At 37.5% G+C, this 16,788-nt stretch overlaps 1 protein-coding gene across 1 annotated transcript in view; it reads right to left on the minus strand.

Annotated features, from left to right (window-relative positions):
- Positions 1-15,777, minus strand: part of ryr3 (ryanodine receptor 3) — an 89,298-nt gene extending 73,521 nt beyond the window's left edge. Inside the window, exons 1-2 of the mRNA XM_087805278.1 lie at positions 15,607-15,777; positions 1,612-1,731 (exon numbers count right to left, since the gene is read on the minus strand). Of these exons, the coding sequence (XP_087661404.1) occupies positions 1,612-1,731; positions 15,607-15,654 (168 nt within the window). The 5' untranslated portion in view covers positions 15,655-15,777. The remainder of the gene's footprint in view (positions 1-1,611; positions 1,732-15,606) is intronic.
- Positions 15,778-16,788: the final 1,011 nt, after the last annotated feature.

Raw genomic sequence — 16,788 nt, forward strand, 5'->3', positions numbered from 1 at the left:
AGCAGGCTTCTTATACAATTAAAAAGTTTGTCCATTTATTTTCAAAACTTTAACTTCATGTCTTAAACCTTTAAGTTTAAAGCAGCAAATACTTTTTAGATTGACTCTGTGGTTTGTGACTATTTATTTTGTGGAATATGGCTTATTAAAACAATGGAAGCACCACTCACTTTGATGGGAACTGCAAAGTAGGGAAACGGTTGGAAGGTTGGGCCAACTTATACCCTAAATCCTACCCCCGACTACGACCAAACTGTTGATATCCACTTTCAGCAGTGACAGCAATAAAAGAGATATCAACACCAGAATATTAGGGACTAGATGACAGATTCCCTTGTTACACCACAGAACAGCCAGAGCCATTGCCGAGGAATCCTGAGACATCAGGTGAGATGTTGGTAAGTCTGACAGCTCCTCTGCTCTCTCGCTCGCTCCACGATGTCGGCAGGTGGCTTAACACGTCCTCAAAGACTTGCTCAATGGTTCCATGCCAGATGTTAGATTTTTATGAGCATTCGTTTGACTGTTTGGAAACCGGTTCATTAAAAAATCATGCAAGTGGATTGCCATGAAAGGTAACGATTACTCAGTGCATGAAACTAGCTCAGATACAATTCAATTAAGTAATAGTCAGCAGTTTCAGCAGGATTTAGGACACTTAGAAAGTCAAATTCAATGATGAGAAGGGAAAAGATTAATTTAACAAAACATAGCCATAAATCAAATTAAGTATATCAACATTTATGTGACTGGTTATCGTTCATTTGACTTTTATATCCAAGTTGATGTAACACCACAATAGCATGTAGTACACAAAGATGTGTGTCTACTGTGCTCCAACCACACACAGCAAAGATCATGAAGCGTCTAACTACAAAACTGAGGAATAGCTTTGGGATATTTGGGAATAGCTATAGGAGGAATAGTTTCCTCCCATAATTAGCGGTACATGAGGGACACCAGGAACCCAACTTGAGTAGGCATGAGTTTTAAGATTTGGTTGACAGGGCTCTTCTGTCTCTTTGCAACAGGTCTAGTAAACATCTGACAATTAAAAGCTTTCAATATAAACCCAGTGGATTTAGATGTATATAATCTATGCAGGTTTTTTACAGTGCTTTAATTTACATGTTTAAGCACGTTACCCATTTATCTTTCAAATCCCTGGTGTTTTTCAACACTTCCTAATATCACTCATCTAATTTGTGGCTTGTTTTTTTTGAGAGTACAATTTCACGCTTAGTCTTAATTTTAGATGTTGGATTTCTTTGGTAAAACAAGATTGATGCACTCTAATGTTATTATAGTTCAGGTGAAAACAGATGAATATAGCCTTTTTTTTAATGAAGATGCATAAGTGAGTCAAATAGTTTCATCTTAGGCTATCTAGTTTACAAATTAGTTACTGAATTAGTCGGTTTCATTCTAAATGCATCTCTCCTTAGTCTTTATTAGATAAAGAAAGTTGTACTGAGGAACTTATAAGATCCTCTTCAGCAAAAGTATCACAAACTTAACTGCTGCCTTTAGGGTCTCAATTCACACACCAGCAGCTTGTCAACTCCCAAACGGCTACGGGGGAACTCTTGGAATAGCTAATGTTGTCCTCACCTTGGCCTCGGATGTGGATTCCAGGTAACACAAGCGATTTCCCAGTCCCTCAGCGGCCAGACAGAACTTGCAATGTTCCTTTTGGATGGTGGCCACACTTTGAAGAACCACTGCATCGTCCTGTCAGAAGAGAGAGCAGCATGATTTCAGTTACTCCACAACAGACCAACAAGAGAAAGTGGAAATGCATTATTCATAGTATTTTTTAGCACTAAAATATTGGAAACATGCTGGAGGATGTAGGTTTGCATAACTGCCTGTGAAAGCTTGGGTGTTGAGGAAAAAGGTATTACACAAGGCTACAAAAATGTATCAGACACTTTTGTTAAAACTGCAGTGTTTGCTGTTTTCTAAGTATTCAGATTATATATGGATTAAAAATTTACTTCATTTTGAGATTTGACTTTGCTGTCAACCTTTTGTGGAGGAGAACGGAAGACAACAATTGAATCAATTGACCCGATAAATGAACATCTGTATCTGTTAGGGAGGAGAAGCTGAGCCTCCACTTGGCAAGAAACAGCCTTATCGATTTGTTTGTGTGCTGCACGTTCAGTTAGTGTGCACGTCTACTGCCAAGTCACGTCCCACGTCTGATCACAGCTGATGGGAGGGTTCTCCCACTCCTTTTTAAAGCATTGTTTCTTCAACAGATTTGGATTAAGAAAAAACATTCCAAAAAAAAGGTCAAATTTGAAAGACGTAATTTTAAGTAAGGTGACCACAAAAATAACTTTTTTGACTTGTCTTCTCGCATACACTGGTACGTGGCTTGAGAAACACCTGTATGATTTTAAACACAATTTAATTTAAAAGAAAAGTGCTGCTGTTCAGTTGTTTTTTATTTTAATAATTATAACTTCACCACCTTCCTCCCAGTTTAGGTGTGTGTCAATATTGACACTTGTAGTCTAGGAAGGATCCTAAAAAAAACAGACAGAAGTTTGGGCTTCTTTTCTTTGGCTGTTGACCCTAAAATGAAAAGTCGGATGAATCATCAATCCAGTTGCCATCCAAGAAAATAACTCACTGCAAGCTGCTTCTAGTATTGAAGAGACAGACAACACCTGGCAGGTCAGATTGAATTGTTAAACAGGCTGGCAGTTCTTCCTGCTTCCTGACAATCTCTGAATAAAACAACTACAGTGAATTTCAAGAGGAAAGACTAGCAGTTTTACAATTTCCTACATCGCTCATTATATAATATGAATTATTTCAAAACCCCTAGCTATCATCTTCAGAAGTTATCCACTGGTTTTAAAATAACTATGTCCACTGAATCTTAAAAATCTATAAAAAGCCTCAAAAGCTAGACTAGTCTAGGTTTAGGAGAGCTTATTTTAGCATGATTTCCAAACAAAAACCTCCATCTAGTTCCTCTTTGTATAACAAAATGACTAGGGTTTTGAAAAAACGCTGTTATATATGTAGATGTTTTTTCTTCTCTCTATATATATACCTGTATATGGGTTTCAAATTATCTTTATTTTTTAATTAGAGTTATTTTGTGGTTTATATTTCAATAGTCTGTGTAAAATAAAACTATCCAATTTTTCAATTGACATGCAAATAGTCAGGTGGTTGTTAACTTTAGATTTTGCAATAGAATGAACAAGGAACAATGAAATCCCTCAAGATCCCGCCGATGACTGAGGACAAGAGGATAGTATACAGCCGACTCCAGCTCCTTTTAATGCCAGTTCCGAAATCATATTGAAATATATCGTATAGAATCATATTATGAACTGAATATATAGATAAGTGTATCGCAACAGCCCTAAAAACTACTGTTCCAATAAAAACCTTCTTGAGTCGAGGGCCAGCAGAAAACATCGCCATGCAAACCAACATACAAACTCAATAAAAATGGAAAACTCGCAGCCTTATGGGAAAAACAACCACCACCCGCTCGCTTTTTGCTCGGGTTGAAAAAACCTCTCAAATGTTAATCGAGAAAAGCATTTTTTTTTTTAACTAAAGAAAGTCTTCAAAGTTCAGCATGTTCGGTGGATACTTAGGAAGGATTAAATATTACATGAAGCAGTGGTTCAGGACTCAGAGCTTGCAGACACACCTAATGCAACATTTATTACGTGCTTAGCCAACCATTGTTTTTCATCTTTTTTAGGAAACAGTAATGTCATATATATGTGGGATGAGTGTAAAAGTATGAAATTAGTATTAATAATTTTAATCTATAATTAACAACAATACAGTTCTCACTCATTTCTTTCACTCTACAAAGCTTTGTAAGCCATAATCTAAGATATAAGCACTTATGTCTTGCAAAAAATGTCTCAGTGTTAGTGAAATTATTTGTCCAAGCTTATAGCCAATTTATGTTAACAACTAATCTTACGATCAATTCACCTCAATTTACATTTGAACTTAAAACTTAAAATGTTTATACTTGCTAAACTTAATTTGTTTTCTAGACTAACATTTATTCAAATATTGTTTCTTTACATATATTGGAATTAAGTGTAACGCGGTCTATACATTTCATTCCTAAATTGTATTCTTTGTACTGGACCCTCTGATATTTTGATTTACTTTTTCCAGGGTTCAAGGGAAGTGTCAAGTCTTTCTTAGTATGTGCTGAGGGAACAAAGGATTTTTAAGGAAAGCTCGGACATAACTACATGTTTACCAGAGATTGAAAAGGACCTGTGTCTTTTATGAGCAGCAGGCTATCATGCCCATTTCAGATCATGTCCATATCAAATAAAAGCTAATCTGTATCAATCCAAGTATGTGAATCCTGTGCCATAAACAGGACACTCTGTCGCTGCACTCTTGACTTGGTCCTGATCCAAAGAATCTGAAGCAAAGTGATCCTTGCAGCAGGAGTGTGACCATCTGCTAGACAGCTAAAGAGAAGCATCAGGACTAAGTTTAGGGCTACAGCAGGAGGAGCTAAGTCAGGCTTGCGTGGCAGCTTCAACCAACTTCCAAGTGTAGAGCAGCAACTTGACCCTATCCTCACAGACCCAACCGGCAATCCTCAAAGTCGTACACACTGGTTTCACACTTATCCACTCAAACCACCAGGATGTTTGTCAGAGTTAGGGTTTTCCTTGAGTAGACCAACTCAAGGCGTGAACCTTAGCCTCCACATTTTCACACTTTTGCTTTGTGAGTCGTCACTCTGTTATGTCCGCCCAGCTTTAATAGACGGTGGCAGGTGTTTGAGAGAAGTCTGATGCATCCACCCACTGAAACCTGAGAAGTCCTGATGCTCCGGTGAGCCAAATAAACTCCCACAACCCACCCCGCTCTGCCACCAATGTGAAATTGAGAAAAGGTGAATATGTTGAATCCCTGAGCACTGCTATTTTAACTTGCATACTTTGCACATGCTCAGTGGCCATCAACAGCCCGATGACCTCCTTGACGAACAAAAGCAAAGCAGGCAAGTCAAAATCTCATAAGACTTCTGAAATTCTGGCACATTCGAGCGCTTGTTCGCACTATCTCCGTGTACCCAAGTTGCTTGGACCCCTCTGGGATTGTGTTTCTCATAAATGCCAAGCAGGGTGCTAAGTAAAGGTTGAGCTACATGTTTTTATTGAAGATTAGCTAACAGCACTGAGCACAGAAGAAGATACAGTGTAGATGTGCGAGAGCTAGAAGCTTATACGTCAAATTAAGGCAGATGGTATCTATAAGAGTAGATTTTTAAATCCAAGAGTGTTGTCATACAGGTTCTGTTCATCACCTTTATACATACAGCAAAGAGTAATGAAAGTTGTGGTGCAACAATTAAATAGTGCAAGGGGCCAAACACATATTGTATATTTATTAGATGTATATTTATAGATATCAGTCACTTGGAGTAAAATTAAAAAAAAACTGTTGTTGTTGTCATTGGCTGTTACTAGCAACTTCCTCTTCCTAAATAGGATTTTGGTATTTTAAAAATGATTTATAACTTTGGCCCAGTTGTGTTGCCTGTTAGCGAATTAGTGCCTCGACAACAAGCAAACAACAACTGCAGCCGCATCAATATTTTCATAACCTCATCGAGGGGTAATGGAACTTTTCCATTACATGAACAACTATTTGGCACAGTCTAGCAGTTTCCATAGTGCCAAATAATAAGTTGGCCTTTACATCAACAGAATGACTTCACTCTGCAGATCTGTCCAAAACAAAAACAACCACCACATGGTAAGAAAAGTAGTGTTTCAAAAGCTTTGTACTTTTTGATTAACCAAATTATATCATGCAGCCATATTGAAGCCAGTCTGAGAAATGCATATCTTTTCTAAATCTGGCATGGTAGACCAAACAATGGTAACACAAAACAGTGTGTCAATGTGAGAAAATGACTGAGTTTATTTTCAAAGAACAAAGTAACCCTGGGGGAGTTAGAAAACACAATCTAAACTTGGAAATGTGAGCTAATGTATGGAGGCTGTCAAAAGGTGCCGATTATTCAGATGAAAAAAATGCTTTGCCATTGCAGGCATTTATTGCTTCAGAAGCCGAGAAAAAGGGAAATGAAATCCACCTTCTATAATGATTCGTTTGGCATTTTAGCTATGACCAAATAGGAATCATAAAATAAATGTTGGTCTTTGTACGGAATATAAACTTAAAAAAAAAAAAATATATATAACGGTTTTAAATATGCTGATGTTCTTTTTGTTCTAGTTAAAACACCCGGGAGACTTCACAACCATCTTGGATACGGTTATCTTATTCTTAAACTTATTTAATACATTTTCTACACTCTAAAAAACAGATGTGTAAAAGAAAACTGTTATGGCAATGTATCGCGATACTTTGAATTATCATATGGCACCGATATTTCATCTCTGAATAAAGATTTTAAATGTATTAAATAGAATAATGTAAAATTGTCCGACAAAACACACAAGATTTTTGAACTATAGACCAACATCATTTGTCATGTTCTCTATTTAAGCATTTGATTGGTCAGAACTTCAGGTAAGTTTGTATAAAAGCAGCACATGGAGCATCTGCAACTTTTATAACCCAGCCTATAGATCGAAATTCATTGTCAAATTTCAAAAAAGGGTTTTTCATGGTTTAATCTTATAGTGAGAGTTTTCCATCTCTGATCACTATTTTCTTGAGTTTGAAGTGACTGCACAGCAGGTTAAGATGAGATACTCCCAAACATAAATGACAAGGGTTAGCAGGAAATAATAATATCTACTTGAATGGATGTATCATAGAATTATTCAGGGTTCTATTGCTCCATGGATTTGTATGATTGCACAAAATCTTGAAGCAAGCCTGTGATATTCGGCACAATTTAAAACAACACTGAATTATGAGTGCAGTCAGCATCAATCTTCAAAACCGAATCAGTAATTTATGTAAACAGCGGCGTATCTTAAGCATTGTCTACACTAATGAATTGTGTTTCTATTATATTCAGTCTTTCATTGTGGTGCACCAACAACTGTGCCACATCGTTGCTCAAAGTAAAGCAGAAAAAACAGTAATAACATTCATGAAAACCTTCCTGCGGTAAGTTGCTACGGATCACCAGCTCCAAGATTTATATGATATCCCCAAACAAATTGGATTTTTCCTGGATTAGACTGTGTGCATATTGCTAGAGCGACCAAGCATGCAAGGCCAATGTCCACCTCAGCAGAAGACAGGCAGATTTTGATCAACTTATCTCCACAGGTACTACTCCCCAGTGATTAATGGGCACAAGACTCATTATCCTGGTATGTAGACGCATTAATCCACCATCTGAAAACCTTACTGAAACTTCATGTACAAGTTAGTCTTGTCCTTAGGACGGGGGGTATAATACAAACACCTGACATAGGTCTGTGAGGAAAACACAGACATATATTGGTATTTTTTACCTTGCAATTTTGTTATATAAAAGAAATCTATTAATTTGTTTATTATTTTTGGGGGCTTTCAAATCATATTTTTTTTAATCATAGTTGTTTGAGGATTTTTATTTCTATACGGTGTGATTAAAATTTAAGTAAATTATTATTTTTTAAATATACAGTTGACATGCGATTATTCACGATGTTCATTTTGTTTTCTCTATTGGACTTCTTGCAGCTAGATAGCAGCAGTCATTACGCAGCTGAAGAAACGATAGAAATCCTAGCATTAACTGAGGACAAGAGGATAGCATACGGACGACTCCACATGCTTTGAAGGCTGATGTTTGGCTTTCAGTTCATTAATTGAAAAGAGAAAGGAACAATCACTTAATATAAATTTTGAATTTGTCATGAGTCTACATGTTCCTCCTTGTGTTTCCGGTTTTATTGTGAAATCCGCTCCCTTCTGTGTCTGTGCTAGTCTTACTTCCCCCCTGTCTGAGTAGTAATTGTTCCCAGCAGTGTATTGTTAGTCCCGCCCCCAGCTGCTGCTGATTGCTCCCCTGTCCTCTTAAGCCCCCACTCTCTGTCACGTCCTTGTCTTGTCATCACCATTGTCTAGTGCCTGTATCCTGCCGCTAAGTATTCGTACCCTGTCTCTTACCCTTTTCCCAACCAAGACTCATTCCTGCCTTGTGTGTTAATCAACCTGTTTCTGCCCCTTGACGCCGAGTTTGCCTTACCCTTGATATTGCCTTTTTGTTGCCGACTACTGGACTGTTGGACTACGCCTTTGCCTTCCCCACGGAATAAAATCAAGTTTTTGCAATCTACCTCTGCGCCTGGGTTTCTCCATTCACCTTCCTGATAGTATTGAGTCATATCTTGAGCTCAATATATATCGTTTCTCTTAAGATCATGAGTGTAATATATTGTATTGAATGGTATACCAAGCTGAATATATTATATTGAATCATATCCGGAGCTGAATATATCGAATTGAATAGTATCGTTAAATTCATTATCGCTACAGCCTTAACCTGACACCACATAAGGGAATAAAGAGCGGAAAAAGATAGATTCTGGCAGATCCAAACTGACAAAGGTATCCCATCAACCTTTCATGCAGGAACGGACCACTATGCATGTACTTGCCCACTGGACTCTTTGCGTTTTAGCAAACCATCTAAGAAAGTGCTCACTAAATTCCCTTGGCAATGGCTGGACCGCCTGACTCCTTCCCTTTCAATTCAGCAAGAGTCCTGGCCCGAGTACATTTTCTGCTAACACATGCTCTGGCTTGATCATCCTATTGGCTTCACTCAGCTTATCAATGAGTTAACTGTACATTATATTATGTTTTTTTTAATACACTAATGTGTCACATTAAATTGCTTATTTTTTGCTAAAAATTATTTTTTTTACTTGTTGTCAAAACATATTATGAATGAATGCTGCTAACATAAAGCATTCATGTTGACTCAAATACAGATGAAACACTCCTTCACCACTAGGTGACACTAGTTTAAAGATAACTTTGTGATGCTGCAAAGAAGAATATTAAATTATATTATTTAAAAATATATATTTTAAACTCAATTAACCTAATACAATTATATTGAAAAATGTAACATATTATATTCAATTTAAACTCAATGCATTTTTTTTGAATACTCTCACATGGCAACTTGTTGCATCTGCAAGAACTACAACAGAGAACCATGAAGATGTTCTCTGTGACTTGACAAGCTCTTTATTATTCTTTTCATTTTAACAGATCTCAGAGGTCAAACTTTCATCCCACAGACGTCACAGCGTGAATTAGGTTCAATAGAGGACGTGACACAGGACAAATCCTGCAAGCATTTAAGCGTTTCTCAAAAACATTAGTAACGGTCCATGACAACGTAAACCTCTCTCTTCCCCGGGCAGGAGGTGGTTTATAGATCCATCATGCTCCAAGATGTCAATTCTGGGACTTAGTATCCATGGATGATTGAACAGCTGTCAAAGCTTTTACAGGTTATCGGAAGAATTATTAGACATATGACAAGATGCTCAAAAGGCTTTGTGAAATAAAACATCTTTGAATCCTTCATTATTGTTGAGAAGTAATTCTCTATGTTCAAATGATTGGACATTTCTACGGTACTTAGTAAGGTTTAAAGCTGAAATAGAGGGATATCGATAATAATTACAAAAATGCATGGTAACACAAAACAGTCAGCGCTCTATCCAGTAAGTCTGTGGTTTCTAGTTACCGTAACATGCACTTGGAAGACGACGTGAGGATGTAATGAGTGATTAACCTTTACATTAAGGGAAATTGAATAAAGAAACATCTTAACAAGTTTTATTTGCTAACACTAACTATGCTGGATGTCCTCTAGAAAGTATAGAATTTACAACTTTTTTTTTAAATGTTGTTCCTTGTAACAAATGATGTGAAAGTGACATGTCAAGCAGTATAAATTTGATTAGATTAATGTTCAGCTGTAACAACTTCACGGTTTGTCTCTAATCGCAAGGGAGTAAGCAGGTTTGGAAGAGAAGGCTTTGAAATCGAAATGTTTCGACCTATTTTTCCCCAATGCAAATCTTAAAAGTTACTAAGTTTAAGTTGAAGCTTCAGCATATACAGTCCTTGGAACAACTAGTAGTACCACATGACCATTTCAGTGCAATGTTTAACAGTATTTCAAACACACCCAAATCTTTCAAGGTAATAAGATTGATAATGCTTTCGTTTCGCACAATTCTGACAACTCCATTATGCCTGTGATTAAAAGATGGGTAAGAGAAAAAGCTTCACTCCAATACCAAGAACTGCATAAAACGTTGTAAGGCAGCTCATTTTCTTTTTCACAAAGCTCCTCTTTCATGGCTTTGACTAAAAAGACATGCAGACCTGTTAGACTCTAATTGATTAATGAGCTATTAACTTGGTTTGAGAGCCAAGTCACGCTGTTTCATTTTGCAGCGACAAGTGATCCTACATTCTGTTCTCCGAAAGTTTGATCTTTGTTTCACTTTGAGATGATTATGGGCTATAGTCATAGTATATGGATTTATAAACTACGCATGATAATCCTATAATCTGATACTGTTGGATGAAGGGGATGGACCATCTCATTGTCACAAGAAGACACATAAGACTACAAGATTAACGGTTCCTTATTTCACCGTTTTTTACTGAACAGGTTGAGCCGATCAGCAGCAGAGTTAAACAGATGATTACATATAATATAAGAGCTTCATCCTTCAAAACCGCTCTGGATGCAGACAAATACCAACTAAATCAGAACCATCTGTTAACCTGTTCCATTTCATGATCCTTAAAATATGTTCTCCCATTTTTAATTATTTTTCTGAGAGACAAAATTTAACGTTGCCACTGGCTGAAGTTACATAGTAGACAATGGATAAAGTGAGTTAAACCAACAACAAATGGAATTTAAGCAGTTATTTCTTTCTTCGCTGTGGGGTGTTTGGACATACAGTATATATATTAAAAATATAAAAGCAGTTTCGACTACGTCAAGAATCATGTTGTCACTAGAGTCAAGTACTTGATAATTCCAACAATATATTGTTGTTCCAACAGTATCAATATATAGTATCTTATAGCAAGAATCTGGCCAATACACACACCAATTATCTATCAATCCCAATATTCACACATGCCACCGTGGATGGGTAATACCAGAGTAATAACAATTAGACCTTTAAATGTTAAAGTTTTAAAGACTTTCAAACATCAAGGATCAAATTGGATTGCTAATTTAAAAAATAACCAGAAAATAATACTAATTAAAAACATTAAGTACTGTTGCAATAGGTGATGGTTATCAAGCTATTATTAGTAAATAATGCCTTTAACATCACTTATCAGGGTCCACAGAATCACCTCACATTAGGGATGAAAAGCACAGCCGGTGACAAGGTGCTGTCGCCCACAAGGTTGGTTTAATGAGTGGAAAAGTACGACCGCGGACTCGCTGTCCTTTTGTGTTGGCGTAGAAGCTTCCAGAGAAACACGCTGTCGCTTCGCGATCACAAGCCTGCTCACTCAACACAGAAATTCATCCCATTGAATTTAGATCAAGGTTCACCTGAGGCTGCAGAACCAGACTGCACATCTCTCATTAGGGAGGAGAAACTTTTCAAGGGCAGTGACAAGTGTGGCACAGAAGGCACTGGGAATGATGACACAGATGGTATAGATTTAACAATAAAATAAGGCTGCTCGATACTATACTATATTTCATAAGCCCTCAAATGTCCAAATCAAACATAGGGAGCAGAGGCCGAGCACATATTCAAGACGCTGCAGACGAGATGTAACGTGATTTATGAGAGGGTTTCACACGAGAGACCAACTTCCCGGAGACACTGTGGAAGCATTTGTCCGGAAACTTTATGAGTTAGTTGAGAATTGTTATTTTGAGAATGCAAGGATGAGCAGATGCGGGACCAAATTGTCATATAAAACAAACAAGTGTCACAAAAACTGCAAATGAAAAGTGACCAACCTTCGCACCGCAATCGAAATGGCAAAACACAGTGAATTATGGAAATCTCAGAACACAGGAGGAAGGGGCAGAACAGTGTCGACCAAACTGGGTCTGATCAAGCGTATTGACGAAGTCAACACAGTTAACACGCTAAAAAGTGAACCTGTGAAGATCACATTAAAAGAAGGAACACAGCCATATAACATAGCAACACCATGCCATGTACCAATTCCCCTTCTTCCTTAAGTAGAAGCAGAGCTGCAATAAATGGAGTCAATGGGAGTTATTGAAAAAAATAACCGAATCCGCACGACACTCCCCATCTTAAAAGAAAGCCTGTTTACCAAGTTACCCGACTTTAAAACGGTTAAAATGATATGATGCTAGAGCTAAACAAAAATATGAAAAATTCTACAACCAAAAACACTCATCCAGACCTCTGCCACCTCTTAATATCGGTGATGAAGTGAGACGGAAGGTCGACGGAGCAAAAACCTGGACTGAAACTACGGCAACGGTGCTGAACCCGGCTACGACACCGCGCTCCTTCACGTTGCGTGTGGCGACACTATGAGGAGAAACCGACGCCACATCAAGCTAGTGGACCAGCGATTATCTTCTCCTACTACAGTGACCTCTTCTCAAGCAGTGGCAACCCGGGCTAACCGTAAATGTCCCTGCGTAGCTTAAAGATTCCAAGTCAGTACGACGTCTGGAAGAATAGTGAGACCAAACCCAAGATATTTCACTCAGTTGTGATGCACTAAGAGGGCAGAATAAGCCTGGTTGTCAACCCACACCCCTAGGTACATCCCCGATGTGCTTTGGTATTATATATGGTAATTTATTGGATTGGCCTTTCTTAAAAGGTACTTTGTGTATTTTTATTTGCTAGTGAGAAATCTGCAATAATTGGCCTGTCGAGCCTTGAAATAAGCAGTAAATTCTTAAAATAATACTTTACCATGATCATGAATGACCATGCTACAAATTCATTTATACAGCTTTAAATAAATACAAGCTTTGAATAAGCGCAGGCTATTTCGTATCAAAAGTGATTACCAATACAAAGATGTATCCCGCCAAGTCTTACAAATAGCCACAATATGTGGTCCTCTGGATTTGATGTATAAATTCTACTTTATCCTTGTAAAGTAAGGTGTGAAGAGTCTCAGATCTTGTGCGGCCCAGACTAAAGCTCTGGCTCTGGTGAAACAGGGTGCCAGGGGGATTGCAGCTGCGTTTACTGTGGAAGCATCAGTTTAAAAAAAGCTAAATTTAACCCCCCACAAGAGTCCTTGCTGGCATGTAGAAGGCTTCCAGAACAACATAAACTCCAAATAAGCCCAGACACGCTACCGGTGATGGATCTACTGGGTTTAGTCTTAGCACGATCATTGAAGGACATCAAAACACTCTTGACTTGTATAATGTTGTAAATATAAACAAGGTCTTATATGTTCACTACGTGAAATTATGAAATGGACAATTATTCTCAAAATAATCTCAATTTTAATTTAAATAAAGCAATATTTTACTGAAGGCTAAATTGTACTATTACGTAGACTATGTTAGCTTAATCCACTTTTTTGTTCTTTCATTGCAAATTGAAATGGACAAATCATACAAGGAAATACAAGTGATTCATGCATTCAACTGAATTCGAGTCAATGAAAGAAGTTTTTTTACTTTTTGTCGTGGCAAGTGGTATGCCTTGTTTTCTCCTCACATCCAAACATTTTTAAACAAACTCAACAGGGAGGCAACATGTGAAGATGAGGAAGCTTTACTCCATGTCTTTAATAGATGAAAAACCGTGTCGCGCCCATCAAAAACCAATCTCCAGAATAAACCCATTTTTCATGTAACCATCAAGCATTTTTATCACTTCATGTTTTGAAATGTCTCATCACACTACGTCTCTAAATGATTCCCGGTAAGCGAAAAGTCTCACTCAGTACTCCCCCGCTGCACTCCAATGAATAACAACAACTACATTAGACTTGGAGGTGCTGATCCTCCTCAATGCTACACACGAATTGCTTAACATCAACTAGTAGTAAACACTGGTGGCCGATAATCATAGTCCACTATGTTAACTGGTTCATAATGTAGTGTTCCTATTAGCACTTATATTCTTGGGCTTCCCACGAGGGCGCGTTTCTCTCACCACAGAGATTCGATAACGAGAGTTCGAAGGGAAAGACCCCGTTGTTTTGCTGTTGTCATCAGTTCCCGGGCATGCCAGTGTGACAGTAGAATCTGAGAGAGGCATGGGTCAGCATATCGCTGGCATCACAAATAGTAGGAGCCGCTAAGCCCGTCCAACCAAAAAAACAAGCAGCCGAGCCTGAAGGGGCTTAAATAAAGACATAAAGAAGTGAAAGTGAGAGGAAAGAAGACAGGATGTGCTTTGGGATTCCAATCTATCATTTGGAGCAATGTTTTGGGGACACATTGAGCAGAATTGAACCCGTTATGGTTTGACCATGAAGCTTTCCCCCAACAATGATTGAGTTATTTCTCGTAAAGTCTTGGATGTTGAATCACTTCTTTACATCAACGGTGGAAAAGGAAATCAAGTATTGCTGGACTGACATTTCAAATTTAAATGTGCGTAAAGTTAAAATATGGATAAATACAATGAGCTTGGAGACATATAACTAAATATAGAAATACTATAGACATTTTAATCAACAAGATTGTTAAAAAAGCATCAGGTGATTCAGTATCTAAAGAACTTAACCACTCAAATCTTGCAAATGCATGTATTAATGTCATTTATGAAATCAACAATACATCTTTAATAAGTTCAGCAATTTTTTCCTTATGTATATTTATATGTTTTATATGTATATTTTTCATGGATGTGTATTAAAAATTATAATAAAAAATAATAAGTAAAGGGAAGATGCAAAAAATAAACCAGTACTGTTATGTTAAAAATAAATAAAAACAACCCCGCCTGCAATCGGTGTTGAAATGAAATAAAATGAAATTTAAATTTAAGAAATATTCAAATAACATGTGAAAGCATACAATTCCCACCTTACATTGTTTTCAACTGTATATTCATGAACAATTACTGAAATAAATAGATCAACAATGATGTCTTTGGCAACACAAGAAAATAACTAGCCGACTTGTTTTTCATCTAATGAAAATATGATAAACATATTAACTAGAATTGTGAATCTATTTTAGATAATAATTGAGTGAATGCAACATCTCATAGCACAAGAAGTGAAGAGCTTCAGATCAGACTCAGTCGTGTATCATTGTGACAAGTGTTTGTCTCTGCTGTCTGACTGAGTCACAAAGACTATGACAAATATTCCCAACACACTTCTTCACAAGCTGTCATATCATTTACCAGCCCCTGCTGCTGCGTCAAACCACTAAAATAGTATCTGCTGGTATCAGAACAACTTATTCAAAGTCCCTCAGAAGCATCATGTGTTTGTGTAGAATGATTAAAGAGCTCAGAGAAATATACATTCAAGGTGTATTTTCAATGGTTAACCTGCAGTTCAGGCAGGTGTAAACCACGCACAAGCAACATGTCACGGCCATGGAAGAAAAATAAAAACTTCCGCTATGATTCCGTGACTTCAGGTGGCAGGTAGTGAAGGGAAAAAAAAGGTACTTACAGTTCTCAAGAACTGGATCTCATCTTCCCCTTCTCCGCCGTCAGCCATGGCTGAAGCAGCCTGCTTAGACTCGGTGAAGCTGCCGCTGACTCCCGGCAGAAACGCGATGCTGCGCCCCTCAAGCCGATATTAGCATGGAGCTCATCCACAGCCATATAGGGCAGCTCGGGCGACCCCCCAACACACCCCCTCTTTCCTCACCCCCTCATCCAGGGGAGCTCAGCCCTCCTCCTCTTCATCCCCCCGGTGCTCCTCATCCTCCTCCTCGTTTGACTGATGCTGGTAAAGTTCACTCGTCCAGATGAGTCACTTTCTACATGAGTCAGCATTTTTTTCACGTGAAACTTACTGTTATTCGCTCTTTTCAACCTGAAAATAAAAGGTAAATTACTTTATATTTTGTATATTGCAACGGAAATATAAACTCTAACGTCCATCTTTAAGTTAAGTTAAGTTGTGTTTGTGACTAACGAACCATCATCTTTAGAGAAGCTAAACTTTTACTAGCTAGCTAACATGACATTTACTTTAAGTTAAAATGACGGTAACAATTTTTAAAATAGAGCAGCGTTGGTAATATTAGATTTAGTGGACAAGAACTAAGTAGAACAAATACCGTTTATAAAGCGTACAAACAAAGAAAATAGCGTGTTAAGGTTTACTGTTTGTAACTTGTTTCACTGCTAAGGCTAGCTTATGCTAAAAACAGGTGTCGTGATTTTAGCACGACATATTTTTATTAGCGACCACAAACAATATATTTACACTCAAAAACGATATATATTAACTATCAATATACTTCATACAATCATTCACAATTTATGGTGTTTTACTTCTTACCAGTTTGTTGACTATCTAACAATAAGATCAGCGGAAGTGGAGCTCATTTCAAGGAAGCACAAGTATCCCAAAATTATTTAGAAAAATTATTTGTCATGGTTCACTGTTTTGTTTTTTTGTTTCAATCTCTTCTGACTACACAGTCTTTCCAATATTTTTTATTGTACTTTCTAAATATAAATGTAGTAATAAGGTCAGCTTGTTTTGTTTTCTTTGTGCCACTACCACAGTAGGCTCTTGTCCATAGTTTTTTATTTTGGCTAAACAAAATTTATTTAAAGGATCAATCATAGGGGTGTGTATTGCCAAGAATCTGGCAATATGATACCGTATCACGATACT

Source organism: Callionymus lyra, chromosome 13 (assembly GCF_982586985.1).
Source record: "Callionymus lyra chromosome 13, fCalLyr1.hap1.1, whole genome shotgun sequence".
Lineage (NCBI taxonomy): Eukaryota > Metazoa > Chordata > Actinopteri > Syngnathiformes > Callionymidae > Callionymus > Callionymus lyra.